General features: G+C 38.3%; 1 protein-coding gene across 3 annotated transcripts in view; it reads right to left on the bottom strand.

Annotated features, from left to right (window-relative positions):
• Nucleotides 1-12,133, bottom strand: part of USP25 (ubiquitin specific peptidase 25) — an 88,135-nt gene that overhangs the window by 15,856 nt on the left and 60,146 nt on the right. For all 3 annotated transcript variants that reach the window (XM_074532921.1, XM_074532930.1, XM_074532932.1), the window contains 7 exons: nucleotides 11,367-11,462; nucleotides 10,914-11,075; nucleotides 8,274-8,482; nucleotides 7,999-8,069; nucleotides 4,338-4,566; nucleotides 2,896-3,093; nucleotides 1,368-1,507 (listed from right to left, as the gene is read on the bottom strand). In XM_074532921.1, the coding sequence (XP_074389022.1) occupies nucleotides 1,368-1,507; nucleotides 2,896-3,093; nucleotides 4,338-4,566; nucleotides 7,999-8,069; nucleotides 8,274-8,482; nucleotides 10,914-11,075; nucleotides 11,367-11,462 (1,105 nt within the window). The remainder of the gene's footprint in view (nucleotides 1-1,367; nucleotides 1,508-2,895; nucleotides 3,094-4,337; nucleotides 4,567-7,998; nucleotides 8,070-8,273; nucleotides 8,483-10,913; nucleotides 11,076-11,366; nucleotides 11,463-12,133) is intronic.

The raw sequence follows: 12,133 nt of genomic DNA, 5'->3' as shown, positions 1-12,133 counted from the left end.
AACCACAATGATGTGAAGTCCTAAGGCTGACCACTGTGCTCAGTGCCATCATCCTGAACTACAACACTTGATCCACTGAAAAAAGTCTAAGATTCTTTTTCATCCCACTGGGATGGTGTCTACAAACCCTGGAAGGAGGACAGCCTTATGAAAGGCATTTTATCATGTATTATGGTGTCTTCACAGTCACTTTTCCAGCTGGAGTAACACATATTAAACAGCTTCCCACTAAGCTGTTCTGAGAACTCAAAAAAGGCAGCAGCCTAAGGCTTTGGTGGCAGAGAATCTTCTCATCCAGAGTTAGGTGAGGTTCCCTGTTAGCTTCAATTTCAGTTTAGCAGAGGAAGTGTGCTTCCCTGCCTTCCTGACACCACAGGAGGGGTGGAAAACACAGCAGGTCAACAGGGTGCCAACAAGCTGTCACATAGTTTTCAAAGATTGTAAGGTATCTGGGGCCAGACTGTTTCTGGATTCACATAGGAAGTATTTTGCACAGATCTAAACTGTTCATATCCTTAGTGGTTACTAAGAATACCTAAGGAAGTTATACTCTACATTTACAGATACGGTTCCAAGTTAGATGCATATATTGTTTTAATGACACAAAGGTTTGTGGCAAACACATTTGTCATTTATCTACATACTTAGAGGGAAGGAAAAACCCATTTGCTGAAAGAAGAAAATGTCAAATATTAGTTTCATTAATAACCCATAAAATAGTTAATGCCCCATTCCTCTTTCACTTCATACAAAGTGAAAACAGAAACACCCAACACTGATTGTTATAGAAATTTTAAATTAATATAGGCATCCTATGAATCAAAAAAAAAATTTCGTCAAGTTGTAAATCTGCATTAAAACTACAGAATACAATAGTTGAAAAGCTACAGAATACAACAGTTGAAAAATCCCTTATTTTGGAAAGCTACATTAACTTCCACAGGTCTGTCAAAGGAACTCAATTATGTTCTTACATTTCCCAGATAAAAACCTGAATGTCTAAAGCAATATTTTTCAAGTCTTTCACATGGACTGTTAATGTTTACTCCTCAAAAAACATGGAATCATCTAACATTTTTAAAAGATGGTGGGCACAAACAGCTGATTCTAATTTGAACAATATGCTGTACTTCTGGCAAGCACTTTAGTCCCATAGAGAGCACCTATCTTAGTATTTTTATTTTTGCACTACACCCATTACCATTGTACACAGTTTTCTGGATGGACTTTAGTGATGGACAGTCCTTGAAGAAAAAGCAACTGTCAGTTCAAAGTTTCCAGACTCACACCCTTTTGTCAGTTTTTGTATAATTTTCACTAGCAAAATTAAAGCAAAAGAAGTATTTCAAGCTTCAAAATGTCCTCACCGTGTCCATTATAGCTTCTGGACCTCTGTCTTCTTGTTCAGCTAAAGCTTTATTGATTGCTTGTACAGAATCTTCTTTTAAGTGCTTTGAAATATCAGTTCTTGATGGCTGCTCTAAATACTCTGGTTCTCCAGCTTGAACTTAGTGACAGAAATTAGACAACAATTTTGTGTGTTAACATAAGCATGAATTTTAAAATTATTTAGTTTTATTTAGATCCCTGTCTCACAGATAAGACAAGCACACAGAAAATGCAGGGTAGGTCACACAATTCACAAATACAACTTTACACCAGTCTGTGTCTCAGGTAATTTTAAACACTTCCCTACAAATGGATCCCTGATTTTTTATTAGGAACTAATATTTTATATTGGGAATATATTATATTAGAAATTTTATATTAGACCTTTCCTGTCTATAGATACATTGAGGCTCCTGAGTGAGGGGTATTCATCAACCAATCATCAGGGATGAGTGAGAACAAAGGTGAGATTCTAGCTGGACTTTCTGTGGGATACAGACTCAGCATATGGAATGACCTCCAGCCACTTGAGTGCAAGATCTATTTTTGGTTTGTAAAATAATAAACACATTATATTTTTCTGCCTTAAGGGACATCTCAGTCTCCTCCACTTGAGAGCAACAAATTGATTAGTATAGTGTCTTATATTCCTTACATGATGAAACCAAATTTTGGCAGACCAAACATTAATTTTGTACTTTCCATTACTAACAAAAGAAACAGCATAAATCTCAAAGTGTTTGTGAACTCAAAGCATAACAGAAGATGAAGTAGCTCTCCATAGAATATGCAAAATAAACAATCCCATTAAATCACTGCACTTCTTACACTTATTTTGCAGTCACACATACCTATGAGAAATGTATGCTCAATCTTTAGGACTCAAATACAGCAATAAGAACATCTGGACAGAAAATTCATCATCATTGCCAGTGGCCCTTATTAGCTGGGTTCCAACAAGCACTGGCCTTACAGTTGCTGGTCAGAATCTTTTCCACCCAATTTTAACACCCTAATTGCCACACAGCAATTTCATAAGCAGGCCCTACTCTCATTATCATTAAATCTATTCAATGTACTGCACCAAATACATTATTCTGCTCTTCAGATCTAAATGCTATTCTAATTTAAAATGGGAATGTAGGTCTCACACTAATTCATCCTGAATAGAAGAAATACATCATTTACAGGCTAACAAGTCCTCAAAACAGACTGGTGAGACCTAACTTAACAAGACTCAGTTTCTATGGGGAAAAGAAAAGAATAAAGAAGCTCAGGACAACTGGGAGGGAAAAGTCAGAAGAATCAATGAATAATTATTTTCTTTAAATAAAAAATGAAATGCAAAAACCCACCCCAACAGGCTAAACTTGAAGTATAGTTACCTTGGCCAAGTAAATAGCTGTAATTCAAGATTACACAAATTAACCTTTTCTTCCTTCCTTATGTTCTAAAATATATATACAAACCCCAGTGATTTTTGGTCAACAGGTAGAAGCAGCTAACCTGGAGCAGGTGAGGGTGCTGGTGCCCTGGGTATCTGAGATAACAATTTCTCCTGCTGTGCTTTCTGAGCAAGTTCTGCATCCCACTCTTCAAGTTCTTTTTCAAAACGTTTATTGTCTTCCTTGACATAATCCCTTAGATCAGAAGGCAGCGTGTCCATCCCAACAAGCATCTGCCCTGTTTCTTTGTTGAACTCCTCTGTGGTAACATGAAAGATAATTTTCAGAAAAAGAAACAAAAGGACAAAAGAAAGTAAGAGGTATGTTCAACAGATATCCACAAGTAAATTACCAGAAATGTACAGCATAGCACCAAATCCCCAAAACTGTAATAGTTTTAACTGGTTTTACTCTCTGTTGAGCACTCTGTGAACATTCAGAGAATACTCACAAAATCCTCACCATTGCTTGATTGTATTAATGCCACAGAGAGCTGAACACAACTAAACTATCCAAGAGAAAAGGGGAAGGAGAGTAGGAGAGTGGACCTACAGGAATTCAGAAATCTAGCTGATAAGAATACTAGCTAAATTGAGTAATTTTCCTTCTGCTTTGAGAATGGTCTCTGCAGGGGTATCCCACATCCCAGGGGATCCACCAGCAGTCATTGCCATGCAGTGGGCAAGCCTCAGATTTAATCAGAATGGCACAGGCAGCCTATGGGGCCCAAACACCCTATGGCTGCAACCTGGCCACCTAGGAATGTCAAGGATAATACTGGTTCTCATTTAAAAACTGATCAAATGAGCACTTGAGCCTTCTGCCCTATGAAAAAACAGGAACCTGAATATTTTCCATGACCTTCTACTGAATATCTGAACACTTGCACAGACAGCTCTCTGTCTACCATTATCCAAAACTTTGTGTTGAGGGATCGCTGTCCTCTCTTTAATCACTTCCATACAAAGTCTTATGGCTCATACTCCTATATGACCTGAAAAAAAATTCCCAACCCATGTATTACTTAGGTTTGATGTGTGGTTGGTAAGTCTAAGTTATTCACATTTCAATTTACTGCATAAGCTTTCAAGTTTTCATGCTCCAGTAGAGTGTATCAGGGCTCTGAAGCTTATGGGGAAAAAAAGCAGCTACACAAGGATTTTAATGTCAAATGGCTCATTTCTCCATTTCCATACCTCTCTCCTAATCTTGAGATAAACCCTCCAAAATTCTGCAATCCCTTCTCTAAATATTTACAAATTAACAAACAGGGGTTTTTTTTTAAAATCTTAATAATGCTGAAACACAGGCATTCTTTTTATTGATCTATAAGCTGAACAGCAATTGCTCCACCCACAAAAACAATCTAACAGTTAGTGGGAATAAAATTTTCAATAACTATTAAAAACATTTCAAAAAACTGGAAATCCATCTGAAAGAAGTTTGTTTAACCAATGTATTCAGCTATTCTATATCATGCAGAATCTGTGTAGATAACATTACCTTGTATCAAGTACTGCTCCTTGTCATTGATGTACATTAAACAATATGCACTGGCATTCCTGTAACCACCAAAAGAGTCCCGTTCCAACTCTTCCCAAGTTGACTTTGTCACAGAAATATCATTATATTTCATCCATCTGTTCTGGTGGTGGTCATAAATATATGCCCAGTAGTGTCCTGCATTTGCTTGACCCTCATGAACTAGGACAGCATGCAACCTATAAGGAACCTTAAAAAAACAAAACAGGAGATAAAACAAATGTCAAACCCTCCCTGAGAGCATTTAGTTCCTATTGTATGCCACCAATAATTGCTACATGAAATAAAGGTAACTGAAATAAAGTTAATCAGAATCAAAACAGAACACAGAGGAAAAACAAGTAAAACTGGCAACCCACTAAGCATAAGGACTTGGAACTATGTTACTTACCACTACTAGTTACAGGAGATCTTAAAATATTAGTATATCACATATAGGTCTACTCTGCTGCCTTTACTGTCACTCATCCTCTTTTCTTAATTCCTTAATATTCCTACCTTCATTGTATCTATCAAAAAAACCCTCAAATAACTCAGCCTTGACTGTCTCTGATTTGCTTCAGTTCCAATCTGGCAAACCTGTCAAAAAGTCTGCAAAGGTGCATGCAAATTCAAACTCAGTGTTTTTTGTGTGACAGTAAAAGAATTTATTTAAATTAGTATCTGCTTCAGTTACCCAAAAATAGAATTCTCACAGTAGAATAGGAATACAACTGTTTTCCACTGTTTTAACTGTATCAGGAAAAGTTAAATAAAGCACAGAAGACCTGAAAAGGTCCCTTCCTCCTCCTGAGGGAAAGGATGATAGCAGTTTCTAGGATCAGTGGAAAATGAATTCCAGGCTACATCTGTACACCAACAAGTAAGAACAATGAGAAACTTCGTTTCTACCTAAGTAATTGGGAGTCTGAAGGAGAAAGAAAAGCAGAATGAATGAGTTCTTTCTTTCTTGTAAGTCCTTTGAGAACATCTTAGTGATTGACTCATTTTAACCTGCTGTTGCACATGCAACATAAAAAAGGAAAGCTGAGCTTCTCTGCTATGCTCAGTGTGTCTCAATGACAACCGCTCAGCTGGGATGAAAAACCCCAAAACCAGCTTGTGCTGGTGTCACAATCTGGACTGAAGATAAACAGTCTTTAACTCAAGGTGTACTGAGTACTTTTTGCAAACATCATTTGAGTACTGCAACAATCACAAACACACACCTATCTGTGACTGGAGAAACTTCTTGAAGTTATTTTTAAGCTGATCATTCTCTTCCAGGCTTTATGCAAGTGCTGGAGATATGCAACTCCCCTTGAACTGTAAAGCAGAGTGACTGCACAGCAGCTGGAATCAAACAGCCTGTCTTTCCAGACACCACATCACACTCTAAATCTCCCAAATACAAGAAGAAATCCTGACAAGTCCTTAAATCTGAATGCACTGGGGTTTTTAACATCTGTTATTAAACCAGTGTGAAAGCCTCCTTAACATGACTGCAAGCCTCTGCATATGCACACAAATGTATGCAGATCCTGATTTAATAAAAAAGGAGTCTCTTTAGACTTTGTCAAAACAAAATTTTCTTACTGTAAAATCAGGAACTAAAAATCCCCGTTGAATTTAAATAGTTTTTAAGTAAAACCATGTGAACTGGGTCAGCTTGAGGGTCCCTACCCTTTCTTCCAAGCCAGGAGAAGCAGCTGTCAGTCACCCACACTGAGCTTTCAGGAAGGTTCCCCACAGAGGTCTGTGACCAGGGGACAGGTGAGTTCAGTGCCAGCAGGCATCTCTTGTGATAAACCATTATATCAACAGTGATTAACAGCACAAGGCAACACAAACATGGGTGGCATTAAACTTCTCAGTTTACACTTGGTACTTGTAAATCAGGAATGGAGCTTCACCAACCCCATCACATGTAGCTAGAGAACAGATATGTCAAAGCTGCTATATCCAAGATGAACTCCCACAGAAAAAACAACTGTGTCTCTTTCCCAACAGCAAGTTCACAGAAGGAAGGAAATAAATAAGCAGCTGATAAAACATTCATTCAGGAGAATGAAACAATAAAGATTTCAGGAATGCATTTCATATGACAATTTGACAAAGGTTTTATGGACTACTGTATCTGCTCAGAATCCTAAAGGACAAAATGAGAAAACAAAGAGCTTATCAAATAGTTCATAAATATAATATTTGCAGGATGCTTCCTAGTGTATGCTTGTCTTAAAAATGTATCTAGTTTTATGTGCATAGAACTTGACTTCAAGACTGCAATCCTGCAATTGTATTTTGCAGAGGGAAACTGTTCCCAGGGAATGGGGCAATACCCAGCTATCAAATCACCCAGAGACAGAGGAAGCAGGGAAAAGCAGACAGCTCTGTGTACCTGCTTCCTTCCTGTTGTGCCAAAACAGCAACAGGGACAAACCAGGTGAGCTGCAGGAGGGCAGCTTCCCTTCCTGCCTTTGATTTCAGATGGGTTCAGCACCTACTTTGTGTTTTGCTAAGAAATCTCTTTTTTCTTTTGTAATAAGAGCTGACTAGTATCTTTGCTATCCAGAGGTATTTCTTCCTGCAACACCTAAGCCAACACAGGTAGATTATTCAGATGCAAGTACGCAAGTTACTAAATTAATTAATTTTACAGTTAGATGACATGTAGCTTGTGGCCTTCTTCTTAGAACACAAGTATTAAGGGAAAAAAGTGCCTGCTAGTAGCAAGCTTAAACAAATTCATCTAGGCAAATCTGCCTGAGATCCTTAACATTACAGTTCAGCTGTCAGTAACTATTAGGAGCCATGTACAAAAAGAAAACATACCCAAGAAAAACTGTAAGCTGAACAGATCTTGGAATGCAAATAGTTCTTTTTACTAACAGAAAGTAACAGAGGAAGAAATCCTTAACCTTAAAACCTCTCAAGAGCAAGAGAAGATGAGTATGTGAACATAAGAAACAGCAGAGGAGCCACAACTCCACAGCAAAAGATTTTAAAAAACTGTTCAGATTACACAGAATAAGAATTTGCTAGAAGATAGCTTAGACTAATAATCAAAGTTGTGAGTGATACAAAATCCAGAAAAAGTAAAAAAAACCAAAAACCAAACAAACAAACAAGCCAATAGCAACAAAACCACTCACTGGAATTAACTACAAATCAAAATCAGGAGCCTTGAATTTCATTGTATTAGCATAGAAGCTGCAATACACAGTGGCACTAAGCAGCAAAGTAAACAGCACTTCCCTGTGTCTAATGCTTCATCACCTTAAACCCATAAGGTTACTGAGTAATAATGGGCAAATCAGGTCAAGAAAATTTTGCTAAGCAAATCTGCATTCAAGTAAAAAATGAGGATCAGAGGTAGAACATACTTGGGCTTTTCATCATATTTGCCTGAATTTAAGCATGTCACCTCTAAAATACTGTAATGCTGTCTTTCATTTGACTGTGCACAACTAAAGGCTTACAAAGCCCATTATGACTTTGCAATGAAATTTCTCAAAACACTACATAATTGTATACTTGCTCTCAAAACACTACATAACCGTATACTTGCTCTGTTTTCAAGCATCTAAGAATTTTTAAAAAGTGCAAAAAAATCTGTTTTCAGTTATGCCTAAACTGTACTTACCTGGACCATTGTTTTGTCAGAGTACATCAACTCAATTGTCCGATGTATTCGGGATATACTTTCTTGTAAATCTGAAAGACAAAGAAGAAAGAACTTTTTTTCCACAAGGCTGCATAACTGCACATGACTACATCTTTATCTCATGAAAAACCAAACAGGGTGCATTTCACACATGGTACATCTATCTACAAGCCAAATGCTAAACCTTCTAGGATGAAAGATTTCCCCCATGTGCACAAATCCTTTCCTACAGCAAATGCCCAGTGTGCCATTACCTCTTGTGTCATTCTCTACTTCAGTCCTCCAGCGGTGCAAGCAGCCCTCCAGGACAGACAGCTCCTCCTCTGTGATGTGCCTTGGTGCTGGATGCATGGGCAGGTCAGGGGGAATCCGTGATTGTGTGAATGGTTTATGTATTACTGATCTCTGTACAGGAGATGTGCTTGGGACTTCTGATGATGAAGGCCCCTGCTGCTCTATTGTGCTGCATTCATTCAAAACATGAAATATAAAAATTGAATCATCATGTAGAGAGACTAAAAGTTACACCATAAAAATAAGCTTTTTATCTGAAAACAGGCATTTTAACAGTAATAATTTCCTAAAGAGCAATCCAGAAAAAATAACTACAATAGCAACATGGAATTAGTATTTAAATTCTGAAAGCTTTGTGGTGCATTACATATTAGCACAACAACAAAGTTTGCTTTAGTTGAAACACTAATGAACAATTTCAAATCATGTCATACATGTAAATAACTATGGTTTGAAACATTTACAGCCAAATGGCAGAGAGAGAAATCGCAGTAGTTTGTCTTATGGCCAATGACCATAAAATCCAATATGCACAAATGCTCAGTTTAACAACTTCCTTCATGTGTCTTATGCCTAGCAGACTTTTTCTAACATCCTACCTACAACTTATGTTAGCTGAACAGCAATAATGAAGGACTATTTAATATCAGATATGAAGGATTATTTAATATCAGATAAATAAATCTGATATTTATGCCACACAGGAAATGCACTACCAAGCCATCTAAATTTCTTCCAAACCACTCTAACACAAACTGCAAAGCAGCCACCTTAGGAGAATTCTGCAAGAGCAGCAGGGTAATAAAAATGTTACTTGTTACAGATTTTTCTCTTCCCATCAACAAGATCACTTCTATATAATTACACTGCATAAGAGGAATCTGGAGATCTTTCTTGCATCCCACTGAATTTTTACTTTGTGTATAGCATCATGATACAGCCTGAGGAACTTGGATTTTTCATTAGTTTAGAAAGGTCTGAGAACATTAAGAGCTAAAAATATCACTCCATATAACATGCTGTGGTGTTTCTACAGATGGACAAAAAAAGCCACAGTACTTTCATTTCTACAGAACAAACATTTTGTACAGGAGTTTGACCAGTTTATTACTTTTGATATTACATTTCATGGAAGCAATGGTAACTTTTAAAAGTTTGTCTTCTCTTATCAATCACCACAATTTTTGCTGGCATGATACCAGTAAGGCATTGGACATCTTGCTAAAACCTTGTTAGATTAATGTACTTCACTTCCCTGAATGACAAATTTAACAACCTTGACTGATCCAGAAGACAGAACCCTGTTGTCCAAATACAATATACAAAGCTATGTTACAAACTGTTAAATGTCCACTTATCCAACATTGTACTCTACTGCCAAAGAATTATTTAGGTTGGAGAAAACAACTAAGATGATGAAGTCCAACCATTAACCCAGCACTGCCAAGTCCACCACTGAACCATGTCCCTCAGTGCCACATCTACACATATTTTAAACAGAAGAAGACTCCATCACTGCCCTGGGAAGTCTGTTCCAACATTTGACAAACCCTTCTGTGAACAAATATTTTTTAGTATCCAATCTAAACCTCCTCTAGTGCAACTTGAGGCTGTTTCCTTGTGTCCTGTCACTTGTTACCTGGGAGAAGAGGCTGATCCCACCTGGCAAACCCTCCTGTCAGGGAGCTGACAGAGTGACAAGCTCTCCCCTGAGCCTCCTTTTCTCCAGGCTGAGTCTCCCCAGCTCCCTCTCATCACACTCGTGTTCCATACCCTTCCCCAGCTCCATTGCCTTCCCTGGACACACTCCAGCCCCTCAATGTTCTCTTGCAGTGAGGAGCCCAAAACCGAGCACAGGATTGAGCTGTGACCTCAGCAGTGCCCAGCACAGGGCACAGTCACTGCCCTGGTCCTATTGCCACACTGCTGCTGATCCAGGCCAGGGGCCATTGGCCACATGGGCACTGCTGGCTCGTGTTCAGTCACTGTTGACCAGCACCCCTCCAGTCCTTAACTGCTGGGCATCATCTGCAAACTGACTGAGCATACACTCAACCCCCTACACTGAGTTACTAACTTAAACAGGGAGAAAACCAACATTATTGGACATTGATCTCTCTGGTACTTTAGTTGCTCCGCATTTAAGAAGTCAGATTATTTAGGTTCCTGACAAATTTGGTAAGATATGCAAACTGCATGGCAGAAAAGGAGCTTAGCTCCTAGGCAAAAAGTAACAGATAAATTGCACACCAGAAACCTTGATGCTATGCAGCACATACACACTTGCCCAATTCAGATTCTTAAACAATACACATGGGAATCAGTGACCTCACCAGCATCTTCAGTCTATTTAGAATTGTAGATGAAATAGAGCTGTGCTTGAAAATGGTAATCTCCTTGTGAAGACTTTTTTCTAAGTGCATGAGACAAACCCAGGTCATTAACATTTTTATTTATTTAAACCTGCCGTGCTGAAAGAAAAGAGCAGAAACTTTTTGCTACCCCTTCTAGAGATGCCTGATTTTACTGGTGTGGTGCACAAAGCAGCTGAACGTGCTGGTTAGCTCTGGTCTCTGCCTGGGAGCAGAGGCAGCCCTTACCTGGGGGGGATCTGTGGTGGCAGAGTGCCACTGGCAGGGGCACTGGCACCCAGGTCATCCACGGGGGACGTGCACACCGGCTTGCTGGAGGCAAACTCCAGGGCATACTGCAGGACATCTACCAAGGGGAATCGTTTAGGACCAGAACCATAGCTTAAATATCTGTTAACCACAAAACGTATTAATGCCATGACTCACAGATACAAAAAAAAAAAAATTAAAAAAGAAAAAAAAATTATATTTTTTTTCTGATTGACTGCAATTAATTCAAGCAAATCTTTCCTAGCATGTTTCATGAATCAGAATTACAACACTCATACATAGCTTCCAAAGAAAGGTTAAAAGAAAAGATATAGAAAGGAAATCTCAGGTAATACACAAAGTATACAATTGCAAAGAGTTATTCTACATAGCCCACAATACTATTTGCATTGACACAGTTATCTATAGTACCGTTCTAATCTCTGTTGTAAAACTGTGAGGTACTCTTTGAGTCTCTTGATTTCATCTCGTTTAATTCTTGTTATTTCTCTGTTTTTGTGCATATACCTGTAAAACAAAATTTAGAAAGTATTGTCAGCCTATAGTATCCCACCAGTGAAACTGAGGTCTGTCTCCATCAGCCATGCAGTTCAATACTAATAAAAACTCACACCCTCTAGAACCTACAATATACTCAGCACTAAAAGAGAACTGAGAAGAAAATGAGCCTTCCCTTCCATAACTTTCAGAAGATGCATTTTCCCCAGTGTCAAAAGCACTGTTGATACTGAGGATGACAAAAATGTATTAGAAAGCCACTATTAGAGAGATTCTAAATTAAGTAGTTTAAGTGGCAACCACAGAGCAATACTTCTGTTTCATTATTTAGGTTCACAAATAACTTTACTGAAAGCCATCCTGGTATTTTTGCTCTAAAGAGAAACTGCATGCACTCATGCTGAGAACTGACTGCATGTCTGAAGACCATCTGGAACACCACAAAATATCCAACTTGCCACCATGTTTCCCAAAGGGACCCATAAATGGTGGGTCTGATTTTCAGAGTATTTTGCCTGTGTACACAAGTACCGAGCAATAAATGAAAGTAGAAGCAGGTTTTTGACACAAAGCAGCAGTATGTCTTAAATTGTGATCTATGTGTACTTTCTGAAACAGATGAAACCCATGAAAACTCTAAATTGTGTAAATAGAACATAAATTTACTATGATTCAAGTGA

Source organism: Zonotrichia albicollis, chromosome 2, assembly GCF_047830755.1.
Source record: "Zonotrichia albicollis isolate bZonAlb1 chromosome 2, bZonAlb1.hap1, whole genome shotgun sequence".
NCBI classification, from domain to species: Eukaryota; Metazoa; Chordata; class Aves; order Passeriformes; family Passerellidae; genus Zonotrichia; species Zonotrichia albicollis.
Note: the sequence above shows the minus strand (reverse complement) of the source record. Positions and strands in the feature narration are given on the sequence as shown.